Source organism: Arachis ipaensis, chromosome B1, assembly GCF_059453495.1.
Source record: "Arachis ipaensis isolate K30076 ecotype BB chromosome B1, ASM5945349v1, whole genome shotgun sequence".
NCBI classification, from domain to species: Eukaryota; Viridiplantae; Streptophyta; class Magnoliopsida; order Fabales; family Fabaceae; genus Arachis; species Arachis ipaensis.
Genome location: NC_142436.1, coordinates 139,531,602 through 139,552,977, shown reverse-complemented (window position 1 = coordinate 139,552,977; position 21,376 = coordinate 139,531,602). Strand labels below are relative to the sequence as shown.

Genomic DNA, 21,376 nt, shown 5'->3' with positions numbered 1-21,376 from the left:
TGTGAGAAATGGATGACTAGGCATGCGAGGAATATGAATAAAAATACAATATACTTCCACAACTTAGTTTCTGCAAGGAGGAGGAATAATAGGATTGATACACTGGTCATTAATGGACGTTTGATAAGAAATCAAGTTAGGATCAAATTGCCATCAACGAGTTCTACAAAAATTTATATCATCAAGAGAAATCTCCGTTGGTGGGGTTCAGAGATGGTCTGGTGGATGTGATCGGTGAGAAGGATGCTATAGCTTTAGAGGTACTACCGACATCTCAGGAGATTAGAGAGGCAGTGTGGGATTGTGAATCATCCAAGGCTCCAGGATGTGATGGCTACAACATGAACTTCATAAAGAAGTGATGCGATGAAATTGGCAATGAATTTATGATAGCAGTACTGAATTTCTTCCAATCTTCGAAGCTACCCGCAGATGCTAATGTTACGTGGGTGGCGTTGGCCCCCAAGTTTACTGGTGCTAAGAAAATAAAAAACTTGCGACCAATTAGCATGGTGGAGTGTGTGTATAAGGTGATCTCGAAGTTGCTGGTAAGGAGAATGCGAGCAGTTATGCCAGGGCTAGTAGGAGAGACACAGAGTGCTTTTGTCAAAGGTCGAAAGATTCATGATGGGGCCCTTATCGCGTGCAAAATTGTCCCGTGGTTCAAACTGAAGAAGAAGGAAGCGGCAATTATAAAATTGGATTTCCAGAAAGTATATGATAGGGTTAAGTGGAGTTTTGTGGATCTTGTACTACAAAAGATGGATTTTGGACGAAGATGGAAGGGTTGGGTAATGGAATGTGTCAGTACGTGTTCTATGTCAGTGTTGATTAACGGCTCGCCTTCTAAGCCTTTCAAGATGGAAAGAGGACTGCGATAAGGTGATCCTTTGTCTCCTTTCTTATTCGTACTTGTGGTTGATGTGCTACACAGGATGATTGGAGAGGCTATTAGGAACGGTCGTATATCCCCGTTGTTGGTAGAGAGAGATTATATAGAGTTGTCGCATCTTCAGTTTGCAGATGATACGATTTTGTTCTGCCCACCTAAGGAAGAGACCATCAAGAATTACAGGAGGCTACTTCGTTGCTTTGAATTGATGTCAGGATTAAGTATTAATTTTGATAAATCTAGCTTGATTCCTATTAACTGTAACGAGCAGTGGGTACAACGTATGTGTAGGGTGTTAGGCTGTAAGGACGCCACTCTTCCAGTAAAATACCTGGGTATCCCGCTAGGAGTTAACCAAAAGTTGGTTAAGACTTAGAAGCCAATAATAGACAAAGTGGAGGAAAAGCTCAGCCTTTGGAAGGCCAAGGCTCTTAATAATGCCGGTAAGCTGGTGCTTATCAAATTTGTGTTAAATAGCCTTCCGATTTATTATTTGAGCTTATATAAGATGCACAGGGCTGTTGCAGAGAAGTTGATTTTTTTGCAGAGAAGATTTCTTTGGAGTAAGGAGGATGAGAAGAATAGTATGGCTATAGTTAAGTGGGAAGTGGTGCAGGCTCCTAAAAGGTTAGGCGGATTAGGAGTTGGAGATGCTGTTGTCCGCAACACAGCTCTTTTGTCTAAATGATGGTGGCGCTTTTCAAAGGAGGAGTGTTCGTTGTGGAAGAAGGTGGTTTGTTCCTGCAATAACCTAGATCCAAATGTGTCCCTGGTCAATCAAGAAATACCTGCTTGGGAAAGGGGGGGAGGAGGGGCATGGAGGGATATTTGTCAAGTACAGTTCACGAATCAAGAAGTGAGACAGAAGATGATTACTGTGTTGTCTATGGAAGTGGGGATGGGAGAGGTACTCGTTTTTGGGAGGATGTCTGACTTGTTGGAGGTTCGTTGAAAGATCGCTTTCCAAGACTCTTCTCTGTTTCAAACAAAAAAGGATCAGTGATAGGGGATTATGGGTTTTGGAATGGGTTAGAGTGCATGTGGAACTTTCAATGGAGACGACAAATGTTCCAATGGGAGTTGGATCTAGTGAACCAGCTACATGATGCATTAAGGCCGGTCAGACTTGCACATGACAGAGAGGTTATGGTTGTGCGAAAATATGATAAACATGGTATTTATTCAACTAACTTTTTTGTACAGGTAATGCAGGTGAAAATGATCTCGGAGGATGTCACAAGCTACAACTTTACTAAAATTATTTGGAAAGGACTAGTCCCTCCACGAGTGGAGTTGTTTGTTTGGTTTGTTTTGACTGGAAGGGTCAATACTAAGGAAAGCCTGAGTCCGTTTGAGGCTATTAACCAACAAGATACCTTGTGTATTTTATGTAACAAAAGTATTGAGTTTAGTCACCACTTGTTTCTTGGCTGTAGCTTCTCTTGACAGGTTTGGTGTGCATGGTTATCGTATGTTGGTAGACAATGGTCTTGCTCGGGTACGTTGAAGGAGCATTTCTTAAACTGGACAGAGATATCACAAAGGAAGGCAGAGTGCAAGAAATGGATGATGTGCTTTTGTGCGATTACTTAAAACTTATGGTTGGAAAGGAACAGGAGAATCTTCCAAAATAAAGGAAAATAAGTTGAGGAGATTATCAACATGTCCTTTCTGAGTTACAAGAAGTGGTTAGGTGTGGATCTCTTTTATTGTTGATGGCAATACCGAAGATATCAAAGGGATATATGTTACTATATGTTTACATGGTTTGTCTTTTTGACTGTGTTGTCTTACGAATGTGTGTTATCTATGCTCCACTTTATATGTTGAGTTTCTCTTTCAAAAAAAAAATATATATCAAAATCAAACTCTATAATTTATAAAAAAACATCTTCACATGAAGACAATTGTAAAATCTTCCATCAATAATGAATTAGGATATATTTTGCCTTTTTGAGCCAAAAGAGCAAGAGTTTGGGATGTCCTGGAAAGCCGTTTCCAGTTTAAGAATTTGAAGCGCTGTATATAGTAGCTTCAAATTAACAAAGAACGAGGTAAAGCAGCTTCGAAGGCGCCATTTTGGAACGGATCAAACGCAAGGGGCTTGATGTTTATGTTAACGAATAAAGAAAGATAGGGACGCACATATATAAATTCATCCTTAGCATATGCACATATTTTTTCTCATAGACAAACAGGCACGCTTAGCAGCTAATGCAGATTCGAATAATAGTATTGACATTTAGGGTTATTTTATGGCTCAAAAGGGTACATACTACATACATATTGGAACATAGCTAAACCGAAAAAATCAATGCTAAACTGAAGAGAGTCAGCACTCAGCACCAAGCTGAAGAAGTAACCATAGCTCTCCTCATCCATCCAAGATAGAGAGCACCATCTCTCTGCTCAACCCTATAATTTCCATTGAATTCTTTCAACATGTTCCGGACAGCAGCCACCACAGAAGGACTCAACGGCCATTGTCTGAAACCAGCCATGGAGAATCTCATTCTCCACTTTCCTAGAAGTTCATGCCTCTCTACCCTCTCCACCCCCTCGCAAGCCACCATGTTTACTATGTCCCGCGCCACGCAGTGCTGCTCCGCATTCAGCCTTTTCCTGTCATCTCTCGGGCACCCGGCATCTATTGATTCAAACATGGCAGTGTAGTAATCCATTATCTCCACAAACCTGTTGAAGAAAGATGAAGTGTTGGTGTTGGATTCTTGCTCAACAAGTGTCACAACCTTGGGAGACAAGCTCTTAACCAATCTCAACAATCTGTCCCTGTGATTCTCCGTGCTTACACTCTCATCCTGCATGTGATGCAGAACATAAGGAAAATTTACAGCCAGAGCTTCCCCGGCTCGAATCACTATATTTGTTCTTTCAACTTGGCTGCCACACATTGCAGCAATGTGGAACTCCAATGGCACTCCACAAGACCTGGCGAAATCCGAGAGCCGTTGTCCAACAATCTCAAGTCCTCCGCCGCGAGCATGAATGGATTGGGAATCATCCACGGCGGTTATGCGAATGGACGGCGGTCCACCTGGCCTATGTGCAAGAGCTTGAATAAGTAAAAGCCACTGTGTGCCCTGTGTGATTTGGAAATCGATTATATGAATCATGGACTCAGTTGCCATTGCTTCTAAGATGACTGCGTTTGCAGCTACATAAGCAAACTTCCAAAATGGGCAAATCTGATACAATATGTGCATGTAACTCATCAGTTCTTTGCTTGTTGGTTGTTCACACTTTAAGGATTTGTATATCATGCTCCCAGATGACTCCAATCTTGCTCTTAGCCCCTCCAACAAGTAAGCACCTAGCCTCTGCAATGGTTCCCCATAAACTGATACCATCTTCCCCAACACATTATCCATCCAACCAATTGCTGTGGCTATATCATCATCAGACACGGCCTGCGCGCATCGAACCAGCACATCTCTCAGCTCTAACTTTGGAATCATCTGCACAATCTGATCCCAATCATATTCAATTGTTGGAGAGGCTGTGGTGAGGCCACCTTGGACACAGTTGTTGTCATAACTGTCAGCAGCATCTGATTCATTAGGCTCCAACAACGAAATCTCGAGTTCTCTGAGCTTGTGCTTCCATTCATTCCCATCATCAACGCTAGAGTAAGGCGAGCCATAGGTGTTGTCGGATGAGTGGTGGTTATCTGAATAGCATGACTGAGAGACTTGTGGGGAAAATGGACTCCTATTTGAAGATAATCCACTGGCATAGGAAGGGGAATCAGTTTCACAACCTATGAGCTCAGTGGTTGCTGGGGATGATTCCAGGGTAAAGTATTGATCCTTGCAGGATTCAAACGAAACAGTGGCTCCCTTCATCATATTATCATGGTGGATACTGTGGCATAGATTGCTTTGTAGCATTTGATACATGCTTGGATACCAGCTTGGCTTGGATCTCTCTCAGATATTTGCATGTACAAAATTGTTTAATTTACTCAGCCAGACAAGAAGTGAAGGCTCTTAAATAGTGGTGTCTAGCGCTAATTCACAAATATATTGACGAAAAGTTTGATCTGCATAATAAGAGAAGAGAGAAAATGAATTAAAATTTCATAAAAAATCAAGATCTAATGATGAAGATATGTCATGAAAAGCAAGTAGAAACTCAGAGAAATGATGAAAATCTACAAAAGAATCCAGAGTCACTAATCAATCCGTGAAATAAATAAAGAAATTAGAAATACATAATGGAAAACATGGAAGATCCACTAGTAATCCTGATCTAAACATACCCTCTACCAGGCTGAAACTGAATTGGGGAAAGTCTTAGAAGAAAAGGACACATAGTTGACCACAAGAATCCTATATGGAAGTAGTTACAATTCTTTCTGGGTAATTTCAGAATTTGAATAACCACATAGGGATCCAAAACAGGGAAGGGAATCAATATATCATAGATTTCCATCAATATTCATCGAAAAAACTATATAGCTATTAGCTATCAAGTAGTAAGAGGTAAAATCCTCCAACCAATCAAAAAGTAAGAGACAAAAATAGCAATTTATCTATTCATATTCCTGAGAAATATGGTTTAACTTTTAGCTCTGAAGTTCCAACTTCCAAGATGGCCAAGTTTTCAGGGAAATGATGATTAGTCTACCTCAAAACTACGGAAAAATGTTTGCTTGAGTTGGTAATTTGAAAAGTTGAATAAGTGGAGAGCATAGGACGGCAAATAAGACCCGCAAATAAAAGAATTTTCAAAACATACTCAATTATCCAACACATAGAGACCAATAGAGAAAGAAACAGAAATGAGAAATCCATGTAGCAGTGTATGTGGTTAACGTACCTCAGTGTGGTAGTTGGAAGTTGTGGTGACAGAGGGAAGAGATGAGAGGGAGGAACCTGATTGCTTTCTTCTTTTCTCAAAGGCTTATTGTTAGGTTGCGTGTTATGACTTGTAGCTATAGCTTATAGCGGGGTACCGCGTTATACATACCATTTATTAATATTAATGAGAAAAAACATGCACGTTGCAGAAATAGAATAGAATAACTAATTAATAACCACTCGGTTTGGTTGAACGCAGCAAGCAATATCTGACTAGTGACTCTCTTGGAAGCAACTAGGAAACCACATTATGAGCTTATCTCATCTCCAAATTAAAGGGCTCACTAGCTACTGCTTCAGTTCCAACCTACCTTTCCGCTAAAACTATTCTTATCTTTTCACTTTCATATTTTTATTAATCTTATCCTCTCTTGTTAGATTCTCATGTTGGCGTTTATTATCATCATCATTATCAATCAAGAAAAGGTGGTGTTGCATTTCAGAACAGCTGCCTCCACTTAATCAATAAAACATATGTCCTTGTTTTATTTGTTTAAAAAATTCACTTGCTTGTATATATATATATATATATTGTAATAAAAAATACAGATCATTTTAACTATGCATTAATACATGAATTGAAAAACATTTTTTTAAAGAAAGGAGGGGGTGGATTGGGCAAAAGAATTTATGGAAGTGAGGCGGTTGCACTCATTACTCATTAGAAGGGTTAGAAGCACATGAGAGAACTTCCATGGCCAGCAATTCTATTTTTTTATTATTAAAAGTGCAAACTATCTTTGGGAGTTGGGACTCATGTCGATCACCGTCCACCAACTGCAACAAAGTTGTCTGGCTTCTCCAACTTTACTTAATAAAACAATATTAAATAAGTTTGTCATCACTCTCACATGTTAAGCATATGCAAATTATTAGCTTAGTTATCAATTCAACTGCATATCCTTTAAAAATAGTATAATATTTAATTTTTTATTATAATAATTTAAAAAAATGAAACAAACACATTTAAAAATTATAAATAAATTTAGTATCTTTTTAAAATTAAATCTACATTTAAAATATAAATTAAATAAAACTAAAATTTAAAATTTAAATTTTAAATTTCTGTTTCAGATTTAATATATTTAATTATTAGTATATTACTTAAAATTCAAAATTTTAATTTTAAAATTCTAAAATAAATCTTAAACCATCTAATTATTAACTAATACCGTAGCCGTCGATGGTTCATCATCCTCCGCCCCCGTTCATCCGCGCCAGCTTCTTCCTCAGCATTCATCCTCGACACCGCCTTCCTCCTCTTCGGCACTCATCTACAACGCCTTCCTCTTCCTCGACGCTTATCTTCGTCGCTGTCTTCCTCCTCCTCGTCGTTCGTCCGCGCCGAAAACATACTTAAGATTTGGATGGATCTATGTTCATAGAGTTTTTCTTTGCATATTCTCTGACACCATTGCTTTTTTTATTATTCTGTATAATTTTTTTTTGTAATTAAAAATCGATTAAAATGGCTCATATATATTGCAATGTTAAATTATTTTTGTATATGTAATTTCTATATTTTGGAAGTGTTTATGTTGTTTTATTGTTTCCTGGTTGTTTTTATTCTCATACTTGTGTTGAGGATTAATTTGTTTTTATTGGTAATTTTTGTTGACTATTAGTTATTTGGTGTCCAAGCTTGTGATTTGGGTTGTGTAAACGTATAATTTTGTACGTGTAATATTATAAATTTTGGGATGTGTAATAGGAATAAATTTAAAGCATAAAACTTCAAGTTCTTAAGGTGGAGTTATTATTATGACTACCAAGTGTTTTAGCTTGTTTGTACAGTGTGTCCAACTTGTTAATTGTTCATTCATTGTGCATAAATTACACTTGATTATAGCAGATAAAATTTTGTCCAAACGTTAACTAGATTGACTTGCAATTGCAACACATCCAAAATAATATCTCATCTTTTAAATTGGTTTCTGCACACATCTAAAACTCATTCATTTGAACCAATAAACCTAGCCTTTACAACTACTAAGTAATATAACATAAGGAACATAAAAGAAGCGGTCTTGTACAAGAGAACGAGATAGAAGAAAATCGTATTACAGCGAATGAGCGTAAAGGAAGAAAACAATAACTAACTATGAAGTAGGTAGGAAGTTAGAAAAATTTTAAATTTTGAAATTTAAATTAATCTTAATTACCAATGTGTATCTAAAAAATACTAAATAGGAATATGTTTTAATTAAAAAATAATTAAATAATATTAAAGGCTGACTAAAAGTTAAATTTTGTTATACAAGTAGCATTTTTTTTGGCTATATGGGTTTTTTTTTCTAAACTAAAATAAAAAATCTTTAATTTTAGGAAAAAAATATATTATTTCTAAGATTTTTTATTGTTTATAAGGAATTCGTCTAATTTTTTGCGAACTTCATATAATGAGTAAAGTTCATCTAATTTTTCAGCAAATTTTATCATACTCGTCTAATTAAATATATATTATAAATAAAAAATAATACATTTTGTAAATAAAAATGTCATCTACTTTCATCGAATATCTATAATAATCTTTTTTTTTTATTTTTTATGCGTGTTATTGACCATTGACATATATTATAAAAAATTTTAAACTATGCTCTTAACAATGTTTTATTTTTTTAATTATGTTCACCCTATTCTTTTTTTTTCTCATTTTCTACATGTGTTATTGACCATTAGCATATACTATAAAATTTTTTAAATCGTACTCTTAACTAATTTTTTTTATTATGAACATACTTATTTTAAGGATAAACATAATAAAAATGAAAAAAATGGTTAAAAATACGGTTTAAAAAATTTTATAGTATATTCCAATGATCAATTACACACATAAAAAGTAAAAAAAATATTATAGGCATTCAATGAAAGTAAATGACATTTTTATTTACAAAAGGTATCATCTTTTTATTTATAACCTGTATTTAATTGAATGAGTATGATAAAGTTCATCGAAGAGTTAGATGAACTTCACTCATTATATGAAGTTCTTCTAAACAAAAAAAATTAGATTCTGAAAATTAAAGTTAGAGTAATTTTTTTGAAATTAAAGATTTTTTATTTTAGTTTAGAAAAAAAATCCTAATTATATGGCGTGAGGATTAATATTATTCATACATTACAGTGAGATCCCGATGATGCACAAAGAGATAAATTAATTATATTATACAGTATATTTTAATAAGTGTTATATTATTTAGAGATTGATTAGATAATAAATAATATATAAATTAATGTTAAATTTAAATTATTTATATTAAAACTATTTTACAGAATATTTATTTAATAATTTATATATAATTCTATATAATTATTCAACTATATAAAAGTAATATAAATTAAAATATAATTTATTAGTTTAAAAATTTGAATTTATTTATTTTTTAAAAAAGATATAGACCTTTTATATTAGAGTTGTAATAAAACTACATCTTCATTTGTCGCTTCTATTTAATATAAATTAAAATATAGTTTTATTAGTTTAAAAATTTGAATTTATTTAATTTTGAAAAAAGACATAAGCCTTTTATATTAGAATTATACTAATCACAAAAAAAATATTAGAATTGTACAAAATTATATTTTTATTGTTGTTTCTATTTGTTTTAGTTGGCATATTTTGTCTTTTTATATGATGTTATTTGCCTTACAAATAGTTAAAAAAATTAAAAAATATTAATAAAAATAAAAAACACCAAAAATATAATATATTAATTTTATAATCATGATATATTTAAATATACCTAATAAAAAAATACGTCAAATTTAAACTTATTTTGCTAAATTATTATAATTGTTGATGTGATATTATTAGAAGAGAAATATATCACTTAAATTTATTGTATAAGAAGTTGGTGTTAATTTTTATATAATAAAAATAGAAAATAGATGAGTGACTCGTTGACTAAAATAAAAATGAAACATTATATATAGGGCAACGTCACGAAAGTGGGACCAAAGAGTGTTTGGCAATTAAAAGAAGGCAGTGTTGCTATGCTAATGCCTAATGCAATGAACACTCAACACATCAGAGAGATTTGTAGTGATCTTATTCTTCCCAACTTATTAATAAATGAGACTAATAATTTTGTTTTCGGAGGAGGTGGCCCCTTATCCCTCAAAAATAATAATGAGGTTTGTCTCACCCAGATTCTCAAATCTCAACTACCATCGGCATTGTTTAATGCTGCATTTGTCAGAGCATAGGGCCGGGGAAAAGAACAATAACATGATCTCAGCGTTAACCTTGTGGTTCAAGCAACTATCCATAGGCAACAGAAAAAATATAAAATACAAGATTATGACATACAAATCCATTCATCTAAATCTAAATTGTTGTTACTAGCAGTAGATTTCCTCACTTCCAATAGCTTTATGTCTCAACTACAGAATTCTTTCAACTTTCAAGCTTCAACTAACTTCAAACTCGATTCAAGTTGTTGAAAGAAAAGTAGGAAAAAATTGGGGAAGAAATTTAAAAAATATGGACATTGCTATGTATGTTAGATATACTTCTCGCACCCTTAATTTCATTACTTTTCAATGTCTCTACTCTATAATATGAATACTTTCTTACTATGCTGGCTTTAGAAATTTGAATAGCAGAGCGGTACGGTGTTTCTACCAATAGTCCCTACAAGAGCATGAACCTCCATAAAAATGATGGAAACGATTTCTATCTCTTACAACTATTTTCCTTTGGTACACCTTGGAAATAAATTTAATACTCAAATGGCAATCCTCACAAACTCGCAGGTTCTTGAAAATCCGGATGGGACTCCCAGGAGGAGTGGTGAGTAGTCCATAAGCAATTGCTAACTTCTCACTATGAGTAGCTAATGCATTCTGTTTCTCTTGTTCATCAACATCTTGTACGGTTGAAGTTGTTAATGGCTCATATCCAGCACATTGAATTCTATCAAGTACTTCTTCCAACATTTCATATATCTCCAAGGATTTCGGATGAGATTTGTCTCCAGAAACAAATTCATAAACTGTATTATCAACTTCAACTGAGCTACTTCCTGGGACTCTCTGAATAGTTGAACATTTCATACTCCTCCTCAGCATCACAACCCTGTCCCATTTCTTTGCTTGGGAATATATGTTTGACAGGAGAAGATAATTTCCATCTATATGAGGCTCCAATTCAAGAAGATTTAACGTGGCTTCTTGCGCCAGGTCAACATTTTTATGAATTTTACAAGCTCCAAGAAAGGCCCTCCACACTATGGCATCTGGTGCAAATGGCATAGTCCTGATAAGTTCCCTAGCCTCTTCAAGGAGCCCTGCCCGGCCTAAAATATCGACCATGCATCCATAGTGCTCAATCTTTGGAGAAAATCCGTAAAGACAACTCATTGATTTGAAGCATACCCATCCCTTGTCAACCAATCCACTATGGCTGCATGCACTTAATAAACCTATAAAAGTAACATCATTTGGTTTGATTCCTTCAGTTATCATCTTGGAAAAACATGCTAGAGCCTGCTCCCCAAATCCATGATTTGCAAGTCCCATTATCATGACACTCCATGTAAAAACATCCTTATGGTCCAAGAGCTCAAACATCCTCAGTGCATTATCTATGTCCCCACACTTGGCATACATGTCCAAAAGACTAGTTCCCAGCTTCATGTCAATTCCAATTCCATTCCTTTCAATGTACTCATGAACCATCTTCCCCATTCCAAGGGCACCCAAGCTCGCACACGCAGATAAGACACTGAGCATGGTGACCCTATCAGGCACCACATTAGCTACTTGCATTTCATGAAATAGTTTCAATGCCTCATTAGATTGCTGTATATGTTCAACATCAGTATGAGACAACTTGTGTGCCGTCCCAACATCGCCTAGCGAGGCATAGCCATGGATCATTGTGTTCCAAGAAACCAAGTCCCTCTGAGGCATTCTGTTGAACAGTTGGTGTGCCATCTTAATTTCCCCAATTCTAACATACTCAACCAACAGCACATTATAGGAAACCAAGTCTGGTTCTTCCATGGAATCCAAAACCTTGCAAGCATAATCCAAATGACCACATTTTGCATACATTTCAATTAGCGCAGTTTGGACAAACAAATCAGGAGCAAAGCCAAGCTTGAGCACATGGGTATGTATCTTTGTGCCATTTTCCCAATCCAACAACCTCCCACATGCCTGAAAAACCAAGGAGAGGCTGAAGCTATCAACGGAAACATGATCATCATGATGAAGGAGCATTTGGAAGTAAAGGGTAACAGAATGTTGAGGGTTTTGAGCATAGAGGTAAGTGCGGATCATGGTGTTCCAGATGAAGGTGTCGCGAAGGGGAAATGAATCGAACAAAGCGCGAGCGTAGTGCAAATCAATGGGAGTAGGAAGCGAAACAAGTGTGCCTAAGAGCTTCGCTTGGAGGAACCGATTATGAGAGGAACATGTTTTGATGTAAAAGGCGTGAACTTGAAGCAACTGCTTCTGGGTTTTGGTGTCCTTAAGAAGGGACGCAATTCTCTGCTCTATGCCCTTTCGCATTCTAATTGCATTCACATTCACATTCACATTCAAACAGCAACCATATGACCAAATCACTTTAGTTAGGGCATTCTAATTTCATTTTTATTAATTGGGTGGGAACTGGGAACAACACCCGAAACCGATAGCCATTTTCATATTGAGGATCTAATGGGGTTCGCAGTTTCTGTGACTGTATACTTTGATTGGACAAGTATACATCTCTTGTGGATTATGAATCTACTGTTAATTTAAAAGGGTAGGCATGTTAAAATTACAAAGTAAAAAAATTATTAAAAATTCAAAATTTTAATGTATTTATTTTATATTTATTAAATAAAAATATTTAGAGTAAACATCATTTCTGGTTTCTAACCATTTGTCCGATAGACTTTTCAATTCCTAAAAAATTTAAACACCCAAATCGGTCCCTATCTACTTTGATATATGTACGTTTCCAATCACTGTCTACTTTGAGTAAATACCATTTTCGGTCCCTAACTAGGGACTGAAACGTACATATATCAAAGTAGATAGGACCGATTTGGATATTTAAATTTTTTAGGGAGTGGGACTCAAAATTTTTTATTAGTAGTAAATTGATCATGTATCTTATATGTGTCCTAAACTCAATTTTAAAACTGAGAAACACTTCAAAATATTTTTAAATTTTTAATGTATTTTAAATATAAGAGAATTTAAATGTTGTAATTATTTTTTATTTTAAAATTTTTGTTTAGTTGAGATTTTTATATTAGTTGTATTTTAAAATATTTTCTTTAATAATGATAGTTAAATTACCTCTATTAATACAATATGTAGTTAATTTTATCATTATTAGTTTTAATTTTTAAGTATTAATTAAGAGAAAGTTTAGAGATCAACACTTTTATTGAAATTTAGTTAGCATTTAACTATAAAAAAAAAAATAATTAATTCTACACCATTAAATATCATCTCATACTATTAAAAATATTAATAATAATTAATTAATGGTTAAACATCACAAATTTTATTAACCCCTAGTATTTCTATTAATTAATGTGTTTTTCGGGAGACTTTTAATTAATGTATATAAATGTATTTTGAGGTGAGAACCGTGAGATAGAGAAAAGTGTGGCAACAGGAAGGGTAGTGGTACCCTATTCCGTTTTATTTTATAATAATAATTCGTATAGAATTTGATTCTCTCCTATCTGTGCATAGTAAAAAATTAAATTATAATTTTCTCTCAAGGGTACACGCTGTGCTTCAATCTCCCTTAATAATTATTAAAATTTAATAAATAAAATAAAATTTTAAAATTTATATAACTATTATCACATACATAATATAAATTAAAAATAAAAATTTAAATATAATATAATATTAATTATGTTATATATATTATACATTAAAATTATATATTTATATATAAATCGAGACGAGTAGAAGTGGATTACCTAAACCCAACTTTATTCAGCGGAGTAAGAACCGAGTGGATTCTGGTGAATAGTGTTGCCATCTTTAGATAGAGAAAGGAAGAAATTTAAATTTCTATCTCTTTTGGAAAATTAAGATTCTACAAACTTTAACTGTTAAATCAAAATTTTACTTCAAACCTCATAATCGATTCATTTATTTAAAATTTTCAGAATTAAATAGCTATTTTAGTTACATAATCAACACATCCGTCGGTATGAGCTTTAATTTAAATTTATATTTTTTTAGTGACTATTTAAATTAATATTTATATACATATATAATACATGGGAAATAAGTTCCATAATGGTATTGGCACGCAGAAATAAAAGGGAATTTGAACGCATTCAAACTAGTTCTCAGGAGTAAGAATGTTAGAGATTTGTTCTTAGCCATCTTATAAGCACATCTACCAACCAATAGGAGCATATTTTTATGTGATCTTTACATGTGCATGGAAAACGAGTTCCCTAAATGGTAGTTTTAGTCTTCAAACATTATCGGTTTAAACCAAAAAGACAAAGTGCAAAGAAATGACACCACTTTTTCTGCGATGATTTGTCGATTCAAAAAGAAAGCCACACAACATGCATGTATCTTACAATAATAGTATAGTAAACTGATCACAGGAGTCAGAGCAGTAAACTGTTGCAAACACATTATTTGACTGTGCATGTAAGTAAGTACACATGGTTGAGTTCAGAGTTCAGTAGGTACATTTCAATCTAACTGTTTAGTAATGTCATGACTCATTTGGAATTTTGTTGATACGAAATATCATCATTCATATTTTAGTTTGAAGTAACTTATTTTCTGAAGCTGCTATGCATGTATGTCCATTCAAAGTTCAAACTCATCTCCACCCTCCAACTGCCTTTAATTTTTTCTTTATTGGACATACACCACAGCATGCAGCACAAGTCACAGCACTAACTACTTTTGTAGACAAATCCATCTGTAAAAAATAATGTAGCGCACTAACCTGTAGTAGTGCTAGTGCTTCATCAACTTTTATGCTTGTATTTTGTTATTTTTTGGTTTAGATTGGCATGTCCTTACGGCAAATTAAAATCTGCTTTTATTATTATCTAATTCAATGGCCAAAGGATGAAACTAAATATAATAGGATATATCTAATGCACGCCTTCCACATCTTTTGAGTCCAATATTATCAATCAATACTAATGAATTATCTCAATCAGTCAAACTGTGTTTCAAACTTCAAAAAGATAGAGAAAAGTAATGGACAAGAAGGGGTGGGGGGGCTTCTGCTTCATAAAAGAAGCATCCAACTAAAGCATTATTGGTTAAGTGCTGCTTGCATATCTGCATGCCATGCAAATCCAAACACTTAGAGACAAAGAAGTTGCATAGAGAGAGAGAGAGAGAAGAATGTTGGTATGTTTGTCTTTGTCACACATAATTGTTTGATCTCAAAGCATGATGATGGTGCCAAAGATTATTCCTCCTTCTAACCCTTGTCCTTATGCACTTACACTGCCCCCAATTCATCAACTTCCCCTTCTCCCAACAAAAGGAAAAAGCTATAAGAGGCATATTGATTAGGAAGAATAAAAATAAAAATAAAAAATCTAAAAGGGAAAGGAAAGTGAAGTATTCCCAACAAACAAAATAAGCCATCCAAAAAGAGTCTCACACACACCAAGCCCAAAGCTGAAGGAAAGTACTTTAGTACATGTTGGTAGAGCAGCACAGCACTGGACTTATTATTCCTCCAAACACAACCTTCCATGCACTAATTGCAACATTCTCTTTGGACTATTCTGGCAGCAATTTTCTGCTTTACCAATGTTTTTGCCTCTTTGTATCCCAAAAACAGGAGAGATAATATGTTTGTGGCATTTCCCCACAGCCATTAGGCACTATATGAAAATCGTTAGCTACCTAGATTGACAAATCAACATCTGCTTTTTGGACTTTGCACCTTATTTGCCGATTCTCCTTCCTTTACAATTTTATTGAGGGACTCAAATTTATTAAACCATGCTTCCATCACACTATATATAGACACGTAACTCACTTCATGCCTCCTTAGACTTCTGATATGATAATCATGCACTCCTCAATAGCTCTGCTGCAACAAAGGTTTAGAGAACTGCAGAGGGTGAAAGAAATGAGAGAGGAAAGAGAGCTGCTGAAAATGATGCTCAACTCTGATCATCAACCTTCTAAGCAATACTTCACTTCCAATTCAATTAATCATCCCTCTACCATCACGACTTGTTATTATGAACCAAGTACGAGGCTGTTTTTCCAGCCTGAACTTATTGCCATCCCTTCCTGCAGGTCACCATCATCGCCTTCTCCGTCGCCGCCGCTGCCGCCACCCCGTGTTTCTCTTTCTCTATGGCCAACATCATCGCAGGACGACAAGAAGAAGAAGACAAATGCAGGAGTACCCTTGATGATGACAGATTGTGCAAGTAAACACTGCCTCCATGCTTGTTCATGTGAAGATTGGGATTCTAACTCTGCTGATTCTGATGGTGTTGATACTACTCTCCGTCTTTAGTGTACACTGTACTATACTTGCATTGTATAACTATTAATGTAGTTTTTATTATATATATAACAACGAATCTGTGATGATGACTATATAACATTGCTACCAATCTACCATGATGAAACCACTCAATGGTTTTAGGGTTAAACTTTAAAATATGAAGTGAAGGTGGCCTACTCTAATTTATAGACATCTTGATGACTCTTGCAGAATATCTATGAAACTGCCCTGTTTCATTTTCTCGGGTTTCGTCTTTGTTGTATTAGGCTATTAGCATGAGCTCGTTAATTTGAACTAGGGATGGAATAATAATGTATGTGTATATGTTCTTCAATCAGTGTAAGCAATTAGGCCTAAATGCGATGTTATTGTTGGAAAGTACCAAAGTGGCAATCTTTGATCATGGGCATGGCCCGTATGGGAAATATCAAATATGTATCAAGAAAATGACATATGAGTAGATGAATATATATTATAAATATAATATATACATGAAGGAATAGATCCCTTTGGACGAGTAAATGATTGCCATGCAACAACGGTTTACCAAAATAATAGAACAAGTAATGAAGATGAATTCAAAGCTCAATGAATCTAAATTGTCTTTTTCTGTATGTTTTTGTGTGATAGAATACACAAAAACTCCAAACAGTACCTCATTTCTTTCTTACAACATTATTACTTCTTGCATACTGAGATGAGGTACTGTTTTTAGTGAGGGTCCAGTCAATTGATCCAATCTACACTCATTACGCCTAGATTTAAGAACTAGGGGGAAAAAGAAAAGAAAAGAAAAAAGGTGAAAAAGTAAAATTCAAAACCAAAAAGAGCAATGGCTCTCAAAAATAGGTACTAAATGGCTAAGGAAAGAAATCTGAAATGGTTTATTATGCTTTTGAAATTTTCACTTTATATATTGTGCCCCCAATAGGATAAGCCTTTAGAGCTTAATCTTGTATGATAAGGACTATTTGTTCTTTATTTCTTATACACAATTAAAAGTTGAATCACTTCTTTATTTGAAGCTCCTGTAGGGATTCTGACTTCTGCTTTGATCTATAGTCTTACATATATATAGCTTGCTTGGGAAGTTGGTAATCTAGATTTCTCATTACAAAAGAAGAATATATATATGTGTACAATACAATGGACCAACTGCTAGAGAGGTCATCTTAATTTACAAATTCTGGCATATGCAATTATGCACTCTTGTGAGACAAGTAACTGATAGATAACTAAGGAAGTTGTTATTAGACAAATATTTGGGATTTCCATATCTAACAGTTGGGTATAAGAAAAGGAAAGAACTTATATCATGGTGATACAGAAAAAAAGTTATTGTAACACCAAAGCAACGCAAGTAGGACCATATCATGGTGTCTCAACCTTTGGGAAAAGAAAGTGTCTATTATGTCCTTGTAGCTTTATCCTATTCAAAGAGAAATTTTATATATAGAGCTTCACTTATAAGAATATTTCTCGCTATGTTATTGTATGAATCATAGTTCCAGGTTATTATTATATCACCCCCAAGAAATATGATTTGTCCAATTCTCAAACTTTTGATAGCTCTGCTCCTTTTGAACCTATGTTTTCAAGCATCTGGTAACGGAATCAGCATTATTATCTCTGTTTGTTTTACACTTATAATTTATCAAAGACTCATGTAAATGTACTTAGTAATTTTTCATCTAATTCTGAGTTTATTGGAAAATACTTAGGACAATATATGGAGTGGTGCATAGCTGATGAGCAGACCCCAGATGAAGATCTTGAGAGGGCCATGGAGTGGGCTTGTGGAAATGGAGCAGATTGCAGCAAGATACAATTGAACTATCCCTGTTATCTACCAAACACTCTGAAGGACCATGCCTCTTATTCCTTCAATAGTTACTATCAGAGGTTCAAGAACAAAGGAGGCTCTTGCTATTTCAATTCTGCTGCAATCACTACTGACCTTGACCCAAGTAATTATCAACATTTCTAAAGAATAATATCCATGAGTTTGATGTGGTATACCAAATGGGGCACAAGCACAACACAAATCCCTTGAATTTAATAACTTATAACAAGACATACAGTATCAATTGATATTGTTTAGTCTAATTTGTGATATTGCAATTGAAAAATATATCTGATGTTTTGGTTCAATGACAGGTCATGGCTCGTGCAAATTTGAGTTTATCCCATGAGTGGAACTTGAAACAACATATTCTCTTATTTTGAGGTTAAGCTTTGGAAGGAGTAACCAAGTCAGTGCTGCTTTTGTCTCTGTCTGCGCCTCTCAAATTCATGTTGCTCCCTCTGTTGCACAACAACAAATACTTTCAAACCGTATGTGAAGGAAGAAGATCAATGCTATTTGTAATTATATATATCAGTGAAAAATTATAAGTTTTTTTATTCAAATAAATAAATAAATAAAATTCAATAATTCCAGACATACGTGAATTTCGAGAAAGTTTGGTATATCTACACATGCAACATGCACTATTTCGTATGAGGATGCTGCGTTACACAATTAACCATCATTTTGCTTAAAAATCATGCGAAATAAAATCTTCGAAACGGTGCTCATTTCGCATAAGTTAATAAGGTTAGTGTGAGCATTTATTTATTTATTTATTTTTGAAAAAATGAAACATGGCAAAATGTGGCAAGGATTTGCAAAGTAGAGTCCACTTGTGTTGCATGGAACAAGTCTGATACGGAATACCCATAGGCCATAGTTAGATGGAATACAATATGTTTTAACTTTTAATACAGAACCGAATAATAAGTGGTGTTCTGATAAGCAGATTAATTGTGAATGGAGGTTGATTTAGTTAGCTTATATTATAGTTGATTTCTTAAATTTTTTCATTGTAAATTGGTATGTGCGAATTAATATGCAATATATAATATATAACCTAATTGGTGAAATCATGTAACTATGGTCATTGTCACATAAAGTTATGATTTCCAACAAAGTACTCTTCTCAAGTAAAGCACATCAACTTGATCACAGATATTATGGGTGTTCACGGGTCAGGTGAGGTCGGATTTAAGTAGACTCAGACCCAATTTTAAAAAGGTAACATGCTTATTATGATCCGACCCGAAAAGAAATTAGGTTAAATCGAATCGACCCGATAAAATATTAGTATATATAAATTTGTAAATTTTATATATTAAAATAATAAAATTTTACTTTTAAAAAATAAATTTAACAAATGTTATATTATATTTATATCAAAATAAATTATTTTAAAACAAAAATATTACCGTATAATATAAAAAAATATTAATTAAATTTTAAAAGTATAATATAACATTATTAATTAATTAAAAAAAATATTTTTTATTGCAAAAAGCAATTTCGGGCCGGGTCGGGCCACCCAAAACAAAATCCGAACCCGACCCAAAATAACACCGGGTAAAAAATAATGAAAATCCAAATCCGATAAAATACATCTCGGATCCAGGTAAGATTTTGGACCGGGACGGATTTTGAATACCCCTAAAACACACAGAGTTCTAGGATTAGAAAATTTCTCTTCGAGAAACATGGGAGAAAGAGGAAAAATTGTTGTATTAATGAAGTTGAAGAATGGTTCCGCTAGAAAAGCGACTAGGGGAATAGCCAACTAGTTAAAAAATAGGAGGACTTTTATAAAAAAAGAAAAAATAACTCTCCACTATTTTAATTTTTTGATTCTCAAAACTAAAAATACAAAGAATCGGCTTGAGTTGGCTTAGGTTGTAGTTGACTCTCTAGAAGTATCATTTGACTAAAGGGGAACAATTTTTTAAGAATGATGTATGTTTAAAACATTATACTTTTGACTAAAGGGACACAATTCTTTAAAAATTGTGTATGTTTGAAATATTGTACCTATTGACAATAGAAGAGTCACATATGTATGTGACAAATTTAATTGCTGTGTAATGTATATAAATATAACTTTGTCTACTATTTAAAATATACTAATTAAGGGTGTATTTTAACTATTGAGAGATTTTCTTGTTCAAGAGAGGTGAAAATATCTTATTATTGCTAATTAAAAATTCATAGGTTTCATTGTATTCTGGGAGAATATTGTCATCAACCTATAACAACTAAGTATGGGAACAAATATTTCTCCAAAGAAAACGATCTAATTGTGCTTTGGAAACAAAACAAAATTAAAGTTTTGTTGTAACGTTTCGAAATTTTTTTGAAACATTTTACATTTGATTCCTTTTATTACTATCCAACCCTCCAATTTTATCAAAATTTCGTGGTGGCTACGCATGGAGGATCGTCGCCGTCTGAGGGGAGCCCGAGGAGAGAGAAGAGAACGCACGGAAGAGAGAGGCGTGATGAACAGAGGAGGGAAGTTTTGTCGCTGTCATTGTTAGAGCCCTAGCCTCCGTCATCGAACTACTGTGCCGCTGAGGAGACTGAAGAGAGAGAGAGAGATAAGAACTTCGCGAAAGGGAAAGGAGAACGCGATAGAGCTCGTCGCTGGGAAGAGGGTACCGGTGGTGCATGCTGTCGCTGCTGCTGCCGTTGTTGGGGAAGGAGGTCACCGTCGAGCTGCGCTCCACCGTCAGAGCCGTTCTTTGTTGGCGCCACTGCTAACAGTTGCCTCTGCTTCCTATTTAAGCATCATACTGGAGCTTCTGTCGCCGTCACTGTTGCGGTTTCTGGAAAAATGCAGCCGAAGTGCCTCTATTCTGGTCTAAGTCATTTCCTTTAACTTGCCTCGTGCTCTGCTACTATTCCATTTATGCTACCTTGTTTCTGTGCTGTTCTATTTCAGCCGTCATAGCTGTGATCATCACAATGATGTTGTTACGGGATTAGTCGAGGTTTTTGCCACTGCCTTGGTCTAAGTTCTGTGTTCTTTCGATCCATTCTATTCCAACCATCCTCACCCTTTAATTTCGCATTCCGAGTTTGGTTTTTTCGGTCTTTCAGAATCAAGTTATGAACATGCTTTACATTTATAATTATTTGGCTTTGCATCTATAATTATTTTGATACATGGAACTTTAAACTTATAATTATACTTACAAAGATTGTTATAAAAGGGTTTTAAATTAGATTGAATAATCAATTTATTATAACTAAATATTTATCCTCGTTAAGCTCATTTTAAT

At 34.3% G+C, this 21,376-nt stretch overlaps 3 protein-coding genes across 5 annotated transcripts; 1 reads left to right on the top strand and 2 right to left on the bottom strand.

Moving 5' to 3' along the window:
* Positions 1-2,790: 2,790 nt before the first annotated feature.
* On the bottom strand, positions 2,791-6,167 carry LOC107636708 (scarecrow-like protein 13). Of its 3 annotated transcripts, none has more exons than XM_016340203.3 (2): positions 5,732-6,167; positions 2,791-4,952 (listed from the first exon to the last, which is right to left on the bottom strand). In XM_016340203.3, exon 2 carries the CDS (start codon positions 4,807-4,809, stop codon positions 3,232-3,234), a length of 1,578 nt encoding a protein of 525 aa, XP_016195689.1. In that variant the 5' UTR covers positions 4,810-4,952; positions 5,732-6,167; the 3' UTR covers positions 2,791-3,231. The 3 variants fall into 3 exon arrangements, with proteins under 3 accessions (XP_016195689.1, XP_016195696.1, XP_016195701.1); XM_016340210.3 differs by having other exon boundaries at positions 5,540-5,761; XM_016340215.3 differs by having other exon boundaries at positions 5,172-5,739.
* A 4,103-nt stretch (positions 6,168-10,270) lies between these two features.
* On the bottom strand, positions 10,271-12,452 carry LOC107619720 (pentatricopeptide repeat-containing protein At5g66520). Its single transcript, XM_016322019.3, has one exon. It carries the CDS (start codon positions 12,286-12,288, stop codon positions 10,393-10,395), a length of 1,896 nt encoding a protein of 631 aa, XP_016177505.1. The 5' UTR covers positions 12,289-12,452; the 3' UTR covers positions 10,271-10,392.
* Positions 12,453-17,703: 5,251 nt separating this feature from the next.
* LOC107619731 (glucan endo-1,3-beta-glucosidase 4) lies at positions 17,704-18,591 on the top strand. Its single transcript, XM_016322026.3, has 3 exons — positions 17,704-17,857; positions 17,974-18,219; positions 18,410-18,591. Exons 1-3 carry the CDS (start codon positions 17,791-17,793, stop codon positions 18,442-18,444), a joined length of 348 nt encoding a protein of 115 aa, XP_016177512.1. The 5' UTR covers positions 17,704-17,790; the 3' UTR covers positions 18,445-18,591.
* Positions 18,592-21,376: the final 2,785 nt, after the last annotated feature.

Excerpts from the sequence above, each read along its gene's own strand:
- LOC107619731 (XM_016322026.3), top strand. The coding sequence starts at position 17,791 with ATGATTTGTCCAATTCTCAAACTTTTGATAGCTCTGCTCCTTTTGAAC. Across the intron at positions 17,858-17,973 it reads CCTATGTTTTCAAGCATCTG|GACAATATATGGAGTGGTGC; the intron begins GTAACGGAATCA and ends GAAAATACTTAG. Across the intron at positions 18,220-18,409 it reads CACTACTGACCTTGACCCAA|GTCATGGCTCGTGCAAATTT; the intron begins GTAATTATCAAC and ends GTTCAATGACAG.
- LOC107636708 (XM_016340203.3), bottom strand. The coding sequence starts at position 4,809 with ATGTATCAAATGCTACAAAGCAATCTATGCCACAGTATCCACCATGAT.
- LOC107619720 (XM_016322019.3), bottom strand. The coding sequence starts at position 12,288 with ATGCGAAAGGGCATAGAGCAGAGAATTGCGTCCCTTCTTAAGGACACC.